At 42.1% G+C, this 17,211-nt stretch overlaps 1 protein-coding gene across 1 annotated transcript in view; it reads right to left on the bottom strand.

Annotated features, from left to right (window-relative positions):
- DNM3 (dynamin 3) overlaps positions 1-17,211 on the bottom strand; it is a 481,981-nt gene that overhangs the window by 160,781 nt on the left and 303,989 nt on the right. Inside the window, exon 14 of the mRNA XM_069737623.1 lies at positions 10,504-10,612. Within this exon, the coding sequence (XP_069593724.1) occupies positions 10,504-10,612 (109 nt within the window). The remainder of the gene's footprint in view (positions 1-10,503; positions 10,613-17,211) is intronic.

Raw genomic sequence — 17,211 nt, 5'->3', positions numbered from 1 at the left:
CTTCCTGCCGCCTCCAACTCAAAAATATTTCACGGATCCGCACATTCTTAAACCAAGAATCTGCAAAGACCCTAGTCCATGCCCTCATCATCTCCCGCCTTGACTACTGTAACCTCCTGCTCTGTGGCCTCCCCTCTAACACTCTTGCACCCCTCCAATCTATTCTAAACTCTGCTGCCCAACTAATCCACCTGTCCCCCCGCTATTCCCCGGCCTCTCCCCTCTGTCAATCCCTGCACTGGCTCCCCATTGTTATGTTTGCTAATGACAGGTGTTATGAAGGCAATCCAGAAACACAGTGTGCTTAGCGATCAGAGCGCACACAGTGATCTGACAAATCCCCAAAAATACAAGAACGAGCTCTGAGACGTGGAAACTCTGTAGACTGCACACCTGATCCTATCCTAAACACAACTAAAAGCGGCTGTGGATTGCGCCTAACAACTACCTAGGCAACTCGGCACAGCCTAAGAAACTAGCTAGCCTGAAGATAGAAAAATAGGCCTGACTTGCCCCAGAGAAATTCCCCAAAGGAAAAGGCAGCCCCCCACATATAATGACTGTGAGTAAGATGAAAAGACAAAACGTAGGGATGAAATAGATTCAGCAAAGTGGGGCCCGATATTCTAGGACAGAGCAAGGACAGTAAAGCGAACTTTGCAGTCTACAAAAAACCCTAAAGCAAAACCACGCAAAGGGGGCAAAAAAAAAACCCACCGTGCCGAACTAACGGCACGGCGGTACACCCTTTGCGTCTCAGAGCTTCCAGCAAAACAAAAGACAAGCTGGACAGAAAAAAAGCAACCAAAAAAGCAAAAAGCACTTAGCTATACAGAGCAGCAGGTCACAGGAACAATCAGGAGAAGCTCAGATCCAACACTGAAACATTGACAAGGAGTAAGGATAGCAGCATCAGGCGGAGTTAAGTAATGAAGCAGTTAACGAGCTCACCAGAACACCTGAGGGAGGAAGCTCAGAAGCTGCAGTACCACTTGTGACCACAGGAGTGAATTCAGCCACAGAATTCACAACAGTACCCCCCCCTTGAGGAGGGGTCACCGAACCCTCACCAGAGCCCCCAGGCCGACCAGGATGAGCCGCATGAAAGGCACGAACAAGATCGGAAGCATGAACATCAGAGGCAAAAACCCAGGAATTATCTTCCTGAGCATAACCCTTCCATTTAACCAGATACTGGAGTTTCCGTCTAGAAACACGAGAATCCAAAATCTTCTCCACAATATACTCCAATTCCCCCTCCACCAAAACCGGGGCAGGAGGCTCAACAGATGGAACCATAGGTGCCACGTATCTCCGCAACAACGACCTATGGAATACATTATGTATGGAAAAGGAGTCTGGGAGGGTCAAACGAAAAGACACAGGATTGAGAACCTCAGAAATCCTATACGGACCAATAAAACGAGGTTTAAATTTAGGAGAGGAAACCTTCATAGGAATATGACGAGAAGATAACCAAACCAGATCCCCAACACGAAGTCGGGGACCCACACGGCGTCTGCGATTAGCGAAAAGTTGAGCTTTCTCCTGGGACAAGATCAAATTGTCCACTACCTGAGTCCAGATCTGCTGCAACCTATCCACCACAGAATCCACACCAGGACAGTCCGAAGACTCAACCTGTCCTGAAGAGAAACGAGGATGGAACCCAGAATTGCAAAAAAATGGAGAAACCAAGGTAGCCGAGCTGGCCCGATTATTAAGGGCGAACTCAGCCAACGGCAAAAAGGACACCCAATCATCCTGGTCTGCAGAAACAAAACATCTCAGATATGTTTCCAAGGTCTGATTGGTTCGTTCGGTCTGGCCATTAGTCTGAGGATGGAAAGCCGAGGAAAAGGATAGGTCAATGCCCATCCTACCACAAAAGGCTCGCCAAAACCTTGAAACAAACTGGGAACCTCTGTCAGAAACAATATTCTCAGGAATGCCATGCAACCGAACCACATGCTGAAAGAACAAAGGTACCAAATCAGAGGAGGAAGGCAATTTAGCCAAGGGCACCAGATGGACCATTTTAGAAAAGCGATCACAGACCACCCAAATGACTGACATCTTTTGAGAAACGGGAAGGTCAGAAATGAAATCCATCGAAATATGTGTCCAAGGCCTCTTTGGGACCGGCAAGGGCAAAAGCAACCCACTGGCACGAGAACAGCAGGGCTTAGCCCTAGCACAAATCCCACAGGACTGCACAAAAGTACGTACATCCCGTGACAGAGATGGCCACCAGAAGGATCTAGCCACTAACTCTCTGGTACCAAAGATTCCAGGATGACCAGCCAACACCGAACAATGAAGTTCAGAGATAAGTTTATTAGTCCACCTATCAGGGACGAACAGTTTCTCTGCTGGACAACGATCAGGTTTATTCGCCTGAAATTTTTGCAGCACCCGCCGCAAATCAGGGGAGATGGCAGACACAATGACTCCTTCCTTGAGGATACCCGCTGGCTCAGATAAACCCGGAGAGTCGGGCACAAAACTCCTAGACAGAGCATCCGCCTTCACATTTTTAGAGCCCGGAAGGTACGAAATCACAAAGTCGAAGCGGGCAAAAAATAACGACCAACGGGCCTGTCTAGGATTCAAGCGCTTGGCAGACTCGAGATAAGTCAAGTTCTTATGATCAGTCAATACCACCACGCGATGCTTAGCTCCTTCAAGCCAATGACGCCACTCCTCGAATGCCCACTTCATGGCCAGCAACTCTCGATTGCCCACATCATAATTACGCTCAGCGGGCGAAAACTTCCTGGAAAAGAAAGCACATGGTTTCATCACTGAGCAATCAGAACCTCTCTGTGACAAAACCGCCCCTGCTCCAATCTCAGAAGCATCAACCTCGACCTGGAACGGAAGAGAAACATCTGGCTGACACAACACAGGGGCAGAACAAAAACGACGCTTCAACTCCTGAAAAGCTTCCACAGCAGCAGAAGACCAATTAACCAAATCAGCACCCTTCTTGGTCAAATCGGTCAATGGTTTGGCAATGCTAGAAAAATTACAGATGAAGCGACGATAAAAATTAGCAAAGCCCAGGAACTTTTGCAGACTTTTCAGAGATGTCGGCTGAATCCAATCCTGGATGGCTTGGACCTTAACTGGATCCATCTCGATAGTAGAAGGGGTAAAGATGAACCCCAAAAATGAAACTTTCTGCACACCGAAGAGACACTTTGATCCCTTCACAAACAAAGAGTTAGCACGCAGGACCTGAAAAACCATTCTGACCTGCTTCACATGAGACTCCCAATCATCTGAGAAGATCAAAATGTCATCCAAGTAAACAATCAGGAATTTATCCAGATACTCACGGAAGATGTCATGCATAAAAGACTGAAACACAGATGGAGCATTGGCAAGTCCGAACGGCATCACTAGATACTCAAAATGACCCTCGGGCGTATTGAATGCAGTTTTCCATTCATCTCCTTGCCTGATTCTCACCAGATTATACGCACCACGAAGATCTATCTTAGTGAACCAACTAGCCCCCTTAATCCGAGCAAACAAGTCAGATAACAATGGCAAGGGATACTGAAATTTAACAGTGATCTTATTAAGAAGGCGGTAATCAATACACGGTCTCAGCGAACCATCCTTCTTGGCTACAAAGAAGAACCCTGCTCCCAGTGGTGATGACGATGGGCGAATATGTCCCTTCTCCAGGGATTCCTTCACATAACTGCGCATAGCGGCGTGTTCGGGCACGGATAAATTAAATAATCGACCATTAGGGAATTTACTACCAGGAATCAAATTGATAGCACAATCACAATCCCTATGCGGAGGTAGAGCATCGGACTTGGGCTCTTCAAATACATCCTGATAATCAGACAAGAACTCTGGGACCTCAGAAGGGGTGGATGACGAAATCGACAAAAATGGAACATCACCATGTACCCCCTGACAACCCCAGCTGGATACCGACATGGAATTCCAATCCAATACTGGATTATGGGTTTGTAGCCATGGCAACCCCAACACGACCACATCATGCAGATTATGCAACACCAGAAAGCGAATAACTTCCTGATGTGCAGGAGCCATGCACATGGTCAGCTGGGCCCAGTATTGAGGTTTATTCTTGGCCAAAGGTGTAGCATCAATTCCTCTCAATGGAATAGGACACCACAAAGGCTCCAAGAAAAACCCACAACGTTTAGCATAATCCAAATCCATCAGATTCAGGGCAGCGCCCGAATCCACAAACGCCATGACAGAAAACGACGACAAAGAGCATATCAAGGTAATGGACAGAAGGAATTTGAAGTGTACAGTACCAATGACGGCAGACCTAGCGGACCGCTTAGTGCGCTTAGGACAATCAGAAATAGCATGAGTGGAATCACCACAGTAGAAACACAGACCATTCAGACGTCTGTATTCCTGCCGTTCAACTCTAGTCATAGTCCTATCGCACTGCATAGGCTCAGGTTTAACCTCAGGCAGTACCGCCAAATGGTGCACAGATTTACGCTCGCGCAAGCGTCGACCGATCTGAATGGCCAAAGACAAAGACTCATTCAAACCAGCAGGCATAGGAAATCCCACCATGACATCCTTAAGAGCCTCAGAGAGACCCTTTCTGAACAAAGCTGCCAGCGCAGATTCATTCCACTGAGTGAGTACTGACCATTTCCTAAATTTCTGACAATATACTTCTATATCATCCTGACCCTGGCACAAAGCCAGCAAATTTTTCTCAGCCTGATCCACTGAATTAGGCTCATCGTACAGCAATCCGAGCGCCAGGAAAAACGCATCAACACTACTCAATGCAGGGTCTCCTGGCGCAAGAGAAAATGCCCAGTCTTGAGGGTCGCCGCGCAAAAAAGAAATAATAATCAAAACCTGTTGAATAGGATTACCAGAAGAATGAGGTTTCAAGGCCAGAAATAGCTTACAATTATTTTTGAAACTTAGAAACTTAGTTCTATCTCCAAAAAACAAATCAGGAATAGGAATTCTTGGTTCTAACATAGATTTCTGATCAATAGTATCTTGAATTTTTTGTACATTTATAACGAGATTATCCATTGAAGAGCACAGACCCTGAATATCCATGTCCACACCTGTGTCCAGAATCACCCAAATGTCTAGGGGAAAAAAAAAAAGTGAACACAGAGCAGAAAAAAAAATGATGTCAGAACTTTTTCTTTCCCTCTATTGAGAATCATTAGTTAGGCTCCTTGTACTGTTATGTTTGCTAATGACAGGTGTTATGAAGGCAATCCAGAAACACAGTGTGCTTAGCGATCAGAGCGCACACAGTGATCTGACAAATACCCAAAAATACAAGAACGAGCTCTGAGACGTGGAAACTCTGTAGACTGCACACCTGATCCTATCCTAAACACAACTAAAAGCGGCTGTGGATTGCGCCTAACAACTACCTAGGCAACTCGGCACAGCCTAAGAAACTAGCTAGCCTGAAGATAGAAAAATAGGCCTGACTTGCCCCAGAGAAATTCCCCAAAGGAAAAGGCAGCCCCCCACATATAATGACTGTGAGTAAGATGAAAAGACAAAACGTAGGGATGAAATAGATTCAGCAAAGTGGGGCCCGATATTCTAGGACAGAGCGAGGACAGTAAAGCGAACTTTGCAGTCTACAAAAAACCCTAAAGCAAAACCACGCAAAGGGGGCAAAAAAAAAACCCACCGTGCCGAACTAACGGCACGGCGGTACACCCTTTGCGTCTCAGAGCTTCCAGCAAAACAAAAGACAAGCTGGACAGAAAAAAAGCAACCAAAAAAGCAAAAAGCACTTAGCTATACAGAGCAGCAGGTCACAGGAACAATCAGGAGAAGCTCAGATCCAACACTGAAACATTGACAAGGAGCAAGGATAGCAGCATCAGGCGGAGTTAAGTAATGAAGCAGTTAACGAGCTCACCAGAACACCTGAGGGAGGAAGCTCAGAAGCTGCAGTACCACTTGTGACCACAGGAGTGAATTCAGCCACAGAATTCACAACACCCCATCACCCAGAGACGCCAGTACAAAAGCCTAACCATGACATACAAAGCCATCCACAACCTGTCTCCTCCATACATCTGTGACCTCGTCTCCCGGTACTTTCCTGCACGCAACCTCCGATCCTCACAAGATCTCCTTCTCTACTCCCCTATTATCTTCTCTTCCCACAATCGCATACAAGATTTCTCTCGTGCATCCCCCCTACTCTGGAATTCTCTACCACAACATATCAGACTCTCGCCTACCATCGAAACCTTCAAAAAGAACCTGAAGACCCACCTCTTCCGACAAGCCTACAACCTGCAGTAACCACCGATTGACCAAACCGCTGCACGGCCAGCTCTACCCTCACCTACTGTATCCTCACCCATCCCTTGTAGATTGTGAGCCCTCACAGGCAGGGTCCTCTCTCCTCCTGTACCAGTTGTGACTTGTATTGTTCAAGAGTATTGTACTTGTTTTATTATGTATACCCCTCCTCACATGTAAAGCGCCATGGAATAAATGGCGCTATAATAATAAATAATAATAATAATAATAATGGGGTGCTACTCCAGATGACCTGGCCTCCACAGTCACCAGACCTGAACCAAATCAAGATGGTTTGGGGTGAGCTAGACCGCAGAGTGAAGGCAAAAGGGCCAACAAGTGCTAAGCATCTCTGGGAACTCCTTCAAGATTGTTGGCAGAGCATTCCCGGTGACTACCTCTTGAAGCTCATCAAAAGAATGTCAAGAGTGTACAAAGCAGTCATCAAAGCAAAAGGTGGCTACTTTGAAGAACCTAGAATATAAGACATATTTTCAGTTGTTTCACACTTTTTTGTTAAGTATATAATTCCACATGTGTTAATTCATAGTTTTGATGCCTTCAGTGTGAATGTACAATTTTCATAGTCATGAAAATACAGAAAAATCTTTAAATAAGAAGGTGTGTCCAAACTTTTGGTCTGTACTGTAGGTGCAGAGTATATACATATGTATATATATATATATATATATATATATATATATGTACTTGTTATACATGTGGCAGTTGATCTATATTATACTGGCTAATTTATCTATATATTGGATTGTATAATCACATTATGTATTTGGTCTTACCTGCCCACTGTATTACATGGCTGTTTGTTTGCTCACCTTTTTAAACCCTGTCTATCCATACTTGTTCTTATGATCAATAAAGATTTGTACTTATGGACTATACGGTTGTGTCTTTTGGCTTGTTACTCCCCATTACAGTTTTGTAAGAATCAGTCAACATTTGAGTCCGATACATGTGTCAGGGGTGGCCTATCACATACACTACATAGTTGACAACCTTTTTGAACTACTTTCTACTGTGTATTGGCCAGTGTCCCTCACCGACAAACCAATGTTTGACATTTGTTTATATCTCTTTGCTATCCCAGTGCACAAAGCAAGGTCCAAAAAATCAAGGTTGGGTAAGTTTAGTGTGGACGAACCTGACCAGCCCACACAGTGTCCTGATCTCAACCCTATTGAACACCATTGGGATGTACCAGAACGAAGATTGTGACCCTGGTCCTCTCATCCTATATCAGTTTCTGACCACACAAATGCTCTTCTGGATGAACAGGCAGCTAAGAATCCCCACTAACAAACTTAAAAATCTTATAGAAAGCTTTCCCAGAAGAGTAGAAACTGTTTTAGCTACAAACGGTGAATCAACTCCTTATTGATTCAATTTGTTGTAAGGGTCCCAATACTTTGGTCCATATAGTGTATATCTAAGGAAATATTTGTGGTGTACACCTCTTCCACGAGGCTCAATTGGTATGTGCAGAGAGATTTGGCTACATAAAATATTTTTAATTTCCTTAAAATTACATCTATAAGAAAATGAGATGAGTGAATTGAAGATATGTGGAATGCACCAGCAATGGTGTAAAGATTCAAGGGAACATGTGGTTATATATTTTAAAAAAAATCAAAGACCATGGGGGTACATGGGGACCAAGAGACTAGAAATAAGCAAACAAAGATGTGAACCATGTAAGCTATCCATTTATAGCTGCCTATATGAATTTCTCTATGTCCCATGTAAAGTGGACTACAGCCAAAATAAACACGGGTGCACCTCAGAGAAATCCAGTCTGGAAAGGTTGGACACAAAGCTGCAGTTATTGCTGTGAGCCAGGCTTGTATTTGGATACTCTGTAGATACATAAGGCCAGTGCTGAGCTTGCTGGTAAATGGATATCCTGTTCTAAGGCTGAAGAGGACGGTGCTTGGGATTTGCTTCTGGCACTCCGACACAAATATTGTTTGGAAAAAGGAAAGCAATAATACAGATTTTAGTGCAACTTGGGAGGCAAAATACCTCAGGGTCAGGTTTGAGACAAGTCCTGAAGTGCAAGCAGAAGTAAAGGCACTAAAGCAATTTAGACAACCTCGTAGGAAAAGTGTTAACTAAAACATTAAAAAAGAAGAGGGAGAGCAATCTCCCAACATTCACCTTGTCCATGTTCACTTTGGTTTCCAGATGTGCATTTTATTGCATGCAAAGCAGCCAAGCTGGTTGGGTCTAACATAGTAAAGCAACAATACTGTAAAAATTCTCAGTAAAATACAAACACGAAAAGACCAGTTACATTGGTACTCTTTAAGATACCTCCCACTTATGTGAGTCACCAAGACCTGATCCATATAAAATATCTGAAGGTGACATTTTGTCATTGTGCACAGTGATTTCAGGCTTAATCAAAGTCAACCCATGAAGATCCAGTGTGTATGTGACCTATGAAGCTTAAGCAGTATCATCAATTCAGGGTGAATTTGTTATTGTATGCAGTGGTTTCAGGCTTGAATAAAATTCAACCTATGAAGAACCAGTGTGATCCCTGGATCTGTCATTGCTCCATCAATTTTGATGACATCTTGTCATTGAGCTCAGTGGTCTCAGTCTTGAATGGAAATCAGCCTGTGAAGATCCAGTGTGAATGTGACCAATGAAGCTTTGATGGCTCCCTCAATTTCGGTTGCATTTGTCATTACGCACAGGTTTGAATAGAACTCAACTTATTAAGATCCAGTGTGATTTATTGAGCTCTAATGGCTCTATCAATTCTGATGATATTTTGTCATTGTGCACAGTGGTCTCAGGCTTGAATTGAATTCAACCCATGAAGATCCAGGTGAACATTTTATGAGTGGTTGCTATTTCCGGAGGTAATTTAGAACCCTATAGGTATATTGGTATTGACACATCACGTTTTGTGAGTTTTTGAGGTCTACCACATAGCTGTTAAGTACTATTGTTTATAGACTTTTCTAAGAAAACTACACTTAGAATGACTTGGTAGAAGAGTAATTTGCTAAAAAGTGACTATCACTGTGCCATATTATAGGTAATTAAACCATACAGTTAGGCTACGTTCACATTTGCGTTGTGCGCCGCTGCATCGGCGACGCAACGCACAACGCAAATAAAAACGCACCAAAACGCACGCAAAAACGCTGCGTTTTGCGACGCATGCGTCCTTTTTTGCCGAAATTTGGACGCAAGAAAAATGCAACTTGTTGCGTTTTCTGCGCCCGACGCTTGCGGCAAAAAAAACGCATGCGTCGCACAACGCAGCACAACGCATGTCCATGCGTCCCCCATGTTAAATATAGGGGCGCATGACGCATGCGTCGCCGCTGCGTCGCCCAACGCAAACATGCAAAACGCTAATGTGAACGTAGCCTAAGACCGATGCTACAGCTAATGTTTGAATTTGGAGATTTCTGGGTTGATTGGTTTTACTTGTCATCTGTAATTGAAACAGACAAACCCATATGGTCATATGCTTGTTTACCAATGTAAATTTTTCCTAATAAAAAATGTATAATTGTAAGTATTTCTCATATTCTCTGACACACTAAAATTATAGTTCAAAAAGGTAAATTACAGGTAGAGACGGGTCGATCGATTCATGGGACTCCGATCCAGCGGCCAGGTCAGTAATCTCTGGTCACTGAACAGGAGGCTTGCAAAACTATTACCTTCTGGGATCCCCGATGAAGCTTTGATTTGCCAGGGCTGGCACGACATCATTATTACGATGTGATTAGCTACATAGATAACATTGTGAATGCCCTAGCTAATCAAAAGCCATGCCAGGGATCCCTAAAGGTAGGCAATTAGTGAGCCTCTCGTCACAAGGCCATAGATTACTGACCTGGACCAGAGTCAGGCGAATCAATCCGCCCATCTCTAGTTACAGAAGACAATTTTACCAGAACAAAAGCAGAGAATAAAATATAAACCTTTAAAAAGTGTAAAAATATTATATCTTAAAGTGCGTATATTCGTCAATAAACAGGAGGCCCACACTTTCTAGGTGCCAGAGAGGAGAATCACTGGGTATCATAAAGCAATGTATTGTTCAAAAATTATTCAGATTTTGTTCATTCTTACTGTAGATAGAATTTGGGATGGCAGAATGTAACACAAAAATAATTTCACATAAAAAACTAGATTATTTACCAGCCTATCTTGATAGACACCAGCACGGAGCAGAGATTCTTTCCAGCTATCCATTTCTTCCTGGGAGTCACAGGCAAGTTCTAGGCATCTGTAATCTTTGTAAACATTCCTACAAGCAATACAATAATCAATTAAAAATTAGACAATGCACTTGGGACAATTATGGGTTTTATACTGCTCATATATATTTTAATATGTATTATACCAAAGAGAAAGGCAGAGTGAAGTCTGAACCCAAGGAAGACACAAGAAGTAGTTGTAAAAGAAAAGTGAATATGAAAAACTATTATTTTATCCATCCTGCATCACATTTAAGGGTTATCCTATTATTCGTATGCAGAAAAAAATATTTCTATAACAATTAGCTCCTGATGGTAAAATCTACATCTGAACGAGTGAGATCTTTAATACCGTCTTCATTGACACAGACAGTGACATTTGCTGTAAAAAAGTTAGTTATAGCAGTGCCATGGAAACAAGATTCTCCTCCCAAGAATTATAGCCAAGTCCATGCAAACTTAAAAATAATAATTATATGAATGGTATATTTTTTCTTCCCAGATTATTTCCATGCATGGAAGATTAATTGCAACTAGAGTTAGGAGGATGGATTCACGGGACTCCAGTCTGTCGGCCAGATCGGTAGTCCGTTACCTCCCGTGATTCCTAGCATGGCTTTTGATTATCCGGGATGATATCATTATTGCGGTATGACACACAGATGGCATCTCGACAGCCTGGCTAATCAAAATCGCTAATCTCGAGTGGTAATCCGGAAGGTAAGAGATTCTCGAGCATCCCATCGAGAGGCCAGAGACTATTGATTTGGTGAATGGACTGGAGTTCTGTGAATCGATATTCCCAACTCTAGTTGCAACAATTTCTGAAACTGTAGATCTGAAATAGATTTCTATAAATTAATGCACATGTTGAGGATGCAACCCTATCGAGATAATTCAACTCTACTTCTGAGTGCTGGTACCTTGTGCAGATTTATTGAAGGCATCTGACTTATATTCTTACAGGATAAATAATTAATGCAGAGCTGTATGAAGTTTGTGCTATATGGAGAAAGCAATGTGGACCATACACACTTTTTTGGGCAGCTCACTTTTGCTTTGTCCCTTAGGAATTCAATTATTTGCACATCAAACAATATAAAAAAAATATTAAATTATGTATCTGTTTAAGAAAAACAAGCAATTAAATACTAAAATCTAATTTGGGGTAGTAAGCTTGTTTTGAAAGCACAACATCTCATCTAATATAAGTTTAACTCATTATGGTCATTTAAGGAGGAAATAAGGAGGTGGAAGTGATAATTATTTGAAGCAATCAAGGTTCAACGTGAAGAAGTCAGTTCTTCAATCAAAGGATTTCACAAAGAACCCAAGGTTAAAACTTGTGATTACAGGAAGCGAGGGCTTCGCCTCCAGCTAAACCAAGAATGCTGGGGTAACTATGTCAGGTTGACAACCATTATGATTATCTTGATGATAATGATGATGATTATGATGATGCAGTTTTCATGAAGACCACACAAGGTTACATCTGGTAATGTTGTAGTAGGTATAACGATCTATACTAAAATAAGTGAAGCACATAGATCATATTTGTGTGTGGGTTTTTTAAGTATCCATATTGTGTTTGTAAAAAGTAAAAGAAAGTGTTTGTTCCCTGCATCCATAGATGCTGCTCACCATAACTGAAGTTTGCATAGACAAAACCTTAAAAATGTTGATCAACTCTCCATAATGTAAATCTCTATAACGGTTTTATACTTTTTTAACTTTAGTAGAATTTCACGTTTGATATAGAAAGTTTTGGTTTCCCTTTGTTGTAATACACGCCGGGTTTTTCACGTAACCTGGCAAACTTCCTTTGACATTATAATCCAAAACATTAAAGGCCGATTCAGACAGCTATGTGCTGTTTCAGTGTTCAGTAGCTTTCTATTCAGTTAGTTGCTACATGTAATTCTTGGTTTGGCCTGATCATTCATTTCTCTAAAGGTACCTTCACACATAACGATATCGTTGCAACGTCACGCTTTTTGTGACGTAGCAACGATCCCGCTAACGATCTTGTTATGTGTGACAGCGACCAACGATCAGGCCCCTGCTGGGAGATCGTTGGTCGTTGGGGAATGATCAGGACCTTTTTTTGGTCGCTGATCACCCGCTGTCATCGCTGGATCGGCGTGTGTGACGCCGATCCAGCGACGTGTTCACTTGTAACCAGGGTAAATATCGGGTTACTAAGTGCAGGGCCGCGCTTAGTAACCCGATATTTACCCTGGTTACCATTGTAAAAGTGAAAAAAAAAACACTACATACTCACATTCTGATGTCTGTCACGTCCCCCGCCGTCAGCTTCCCTGCACTGACTGTGTCAGCGCCGGCCGTAAAGCAGAGCACAGCGGTGACGTCACCGCTGTTACTGCCGGCGCTGACACAGAAAGTGCAGGGAAGCTGACGGTGGGGGACGTGACAGACATCAGAATGTGAGTATGTAGTGTTTTTTTTTTTACTTTTACAATGGTAACCAGGGTAAATATCGGTTTACTAAGCGCGGCCCTGCACTTAGTAACCCGATGTTTACCCTGGTTACCCGGGTGCTGCAGGGGGACTTCGACATCGTTGAAGACAGTTTCAATGATGCCGAAGTTGTTCCCCGGATCGTTGGTCACTGGAGAGAGCTGTCTGTGTGCCAGCTCCCCAGTGACCACACAACGACTTACCAATGATCACGGCCAGGTCGTATCGCTGGTCGTGATCGTTGGTAAGTCGCTTAGTGTAACGGTACTTTAAGCTGGTTAATCATCTCTCCAGATATCACCTATCTGTATTTACTTCCTGGATTAATCCTGCAGATACTATTTGTTTGCTGTAAGCATAACAAACTCTACTATACTGGTGCTTTTAACACTAAAACACTGCTACAAGAGTGTGTGATTGTCTCTGCAAGCTACTATTTAGTAGCGTGCTCACCATTGCTGACCTGCAGTTAATCATTTGTTTGCTGTAAGCATAACAAAATCTTCTCTGCTAACACTGGTGAAATTTACATTATTATGATGCTGCAACAGTGTGTAATCTTTTCTGCTAGCAAATATCCAGTTTGTATGCTCATCACTACTGCTTGTGGTTAACTGTCATTTTGGTGATTGTACACATCTCTGCCATTGACCATCAGTTTGCTGGTAGCATACAACTCTGCAATTAACCATTTGACAGATGCAATTCCAGGACTGACTGCATGTACAGTTCTTATGAATATCTATATTGCTGACTCTATGTCTTCTGGTGCTCTGGCTTTGCTTGCTTGTCTGCCATGCCATCCTTTATTCCGTGCTGTTCTGGTCCTTGCTATCTATGAGCCATCCAGCAAGTCTTGCTCCACTGTGCCTTCAGTCCATGTTGCTCATGGCATATAGAATCCACATTCCCAGGTGAGCCATTAAAATTAGGAATTAAGAAACAGTTTGCTTATAAATTTATTTTGCTCCTCATTAGTTTAAACAGCTGTTTGACACTTTCATTTTTAGTTAGATTTTTAGGGCAGAAATTTTTAAGCATAGGTATTACAGGCGGTCAATATTTTTAATCATGATTCATCACCTCTTATGGGATCCTGTCAGCTTGGAAATGAGGTAGGCAGAAGATTATCAATCAGGAAGGGCAGAGCTGATTACTATATAGATTTGTGGGGAAAGATTCAGTACAATTTGTATGTATCGGAATCCTTGCCCACTTGGAGCTTAGGAGTCAAGGGGGTGGTTTTAGCAACTAATTGGTCAATCATGTCACCTATTGTACTCATTAGAATTGGGTTGATCAGATCAATAATTGAAGCTCCAGCCTGTAGATAGACACAAGACAACCTTCTAAACTCAGTTGACTAAAAGTGTAAGTGATTAAAACATAGACTTCCTTTTAAAAGTTACTTTGAGGCATCCTAATTTTATGTATTGTTAGCCTGTATGTTTTCTTTATCGCTCTCACGTTACATACAAGTCCTTCCTGCGTCTTCAGTTTTCAGTATGTGAGGGCTTGCAGTAGTTGGGGACAGCAAAAGTAAAGACGTTATGTGCCTGGAATTATATTTGTGAAATGATCCATCTGCTCCTAGTTAGCTGCAGTGTATGACTAACATTTTCTAACTAGGCGTGTCCCCTTTTTGGCGTGTCACTCTAAACCAGATCTTCATTCACTGAATTAACCCATGTACTTTCTATGAAGAAAAAGCGGTTATTCTTCGGTTTTTCCATGATTCATTTAAAATCACTTTATTTTCTTTTAAAATATAACTAAGACTCTACTGATAATAATTAGTGAGGACTTATAGCATATGCACAGCCAGTAGAGGCCTACTCATGAGTCCCAAGGTGCAGCGATACATCGATGATTAAAGTTCTCAATTTCAATTATTATTTAAAAACACTATTACATCTCATTAGACTTCCTAAAAACTCAAGAAAACTTCAGGTACTTAGTTGTCCCTTGTTTCAAATAGGTGACTTTCAATATTATATTTATTCTATCAGCAGCTCCAAAACGAACATTGGCTAAAAAAGGGATAAGCTATCACCTAGGGCACAATTTTCTCTCTTTTGAAAGCGAGCAAATTTCTATGATTGAACATAGAGTATAGACAGCAATGTGGACAATTTTTCCTATCCTCATATTGTGGTGAATCACTTTTTCTCAACACTGAGGGAAGATGTATAGGTACCAGGCCAGAATCTTCTCCTGGCAATCTTAACTAATTTCAGAATCTCGGCTCATGGTGATAAACTAACTGCTCGACCAAAGTAAATTCTTGAAGAAGTTCTGAAGATAGATTTATGTGATGCAGTGACAAAAAACCTACCTGAAAATAGTGTACTAAAGGTTTGCAAAAGACTTAGCATGGGCTAAAATAAAGAGTGGGAAACCCTGTTTCACTCTACAGGGTGGGCCATGTATATGGATAAATCTGGGGGGGGGCATGTATATGGATACATCTAAATAAAATGGGAATGGTTCCTGTTTGTGGCACATTAGTATATGGGAGGGGGAAAACTTTTGAAGATTGGTGTTGACCATGGTGGCCATTTTGTAGTCGGCCATTTTGGAACCAACTTTATAAATGGCCCACCCAGGTGTACCCATATAAATAGCCCAACCTGTATTGTCTAGAAATCTCACCTGGGCTGCTAGTTGAAATTAGCAGCAGCTGAAATATGGTGGAATCAGAGAAATGAGGCTAAGACACGATGCAAGAATCATAATCAGACTAGCCACAGTTTTATCAAAATGGTGACCAAGCAGAAGATCAGGGTAGGAAAAAGACAATGGTCAAGGTAAGGCTATAAGATGGGTCAGAAATAGGAAGACAAAGCTGGAAAAAACAGGTTCTATAGAAACTTAAAGAGCACTTGAGGTCCCAAACAAAGGAGAATATCCACGGCCACATGACTGTATCTGGGAATCCCAAGAAGAGTAAAGAGGAGACCTCTGGTTAGCTGGTAACCAGCGGTAATGGCCTTAGTAGGGAATTAACAGCATGCAGAAACAATGAAGATTGCAGTTCAGTCTCACTTATGCTTTACTTATAATCTCTCATCTTGTTTTGAGATAGAGGTGGCACTGGTTTCCTGTACTTACGTGATGCTCAGCTGATGCATCATGGGAATGGTAGGCCAGCACAGACAAAGACCTCAAAGTCTATAATTTTACTTATTCCAGTCAACTAGTGGAAACCTGCACTATTGTAAAGCAACACATAAAGAATGCCAAAAGCTAAAAGGAAAATATGTCAAATCGATAACTCTCTGTGAATCCAACAGTTATAAAGTCAATATCTTGGAAAGGATAGAACATCTTTTATTTATAGAAATACAGAATTTTGGAATAAAAACATTCTGGCGCTTTGATTTTAGGGAATGCTATCTGTAATAGAAAATTGTCTCCAATCCTTGAGAAATTTAATTTGAGGGGATTAAGAAATTGAAATACTTGATTCTGTTTGGCCACATTGGGATAAACATCATTCTAAAGAATTTCAATTAAAATTAGCAGATCTAACATTTTTAGGAACATCTATCCAAAAAGTAACTTTATCTTTTAATAAGGTCATGATTTATTTAGTTGGACAGACTTTGGCAAGTGTCTTCTATTTTTATTTATGGGCCTTAAATCCATATAGCATAACTAGCCCCAGAATGTACTGTAAACAAAGCATTTGAGTTCCTGTATCTTACAGTTCCTCTTCATATTCAGAACTCAAAAGCTCTGAAATCACAAATAAGCAACCAAATAAGATGTTAGGGCTAGCGGAACGCACCGAGTAAAATAGATGTTTATTATGAATGGTGCGTTCGCAGTCCGGGGTCCACCATGCAGGAGGAACCTGCTGCTAGTGAATGGCGGCACTGTTTGGCGGTATAGACTAGCTCTGTTACCTCACAGAGCAACCGCGAGAGGAAAGCACTGCGCCCTGTTAGCCTCACAGGAGCACAAGCTTACTGCCGAACTGATAGTGGTCAGTGGTTATGCACACACGCAATCTCCTCACCGGAGGTGCCGGTATTCTAGGGGCTTATTTCAGCTGGGTCCCTGAATCACGTTCACACAATCTCCTCGCCGGAGGTGCCAGCATTCTAGGGGCTTATTTCAGCCGGGCGCCTGAATACAAACATACATAACCACACTAGTGCAAAGTACA

Source organism: Ranitomeya imitator, chromosome 8 (genome assembly GCF_032444005.1).
Source record: "Ranitomeya imitator isolate aRanImi1 chromosome 8, aRanImi1.pri, whole genome shotgun sequence".
NCBI classification, from domain to species: domain Eukaryota; kingdom Metazoa; phylum Chordata; class Amphibia; order Anura; family Dendrobatidae; genus Ranitomeya; species Ranitomeya imitator.
The sequence above is the reverse complement of the archived record's forward strand: the minus strand, read 5'-3'. Positions and strand labels throughout refer to the sequence as shown.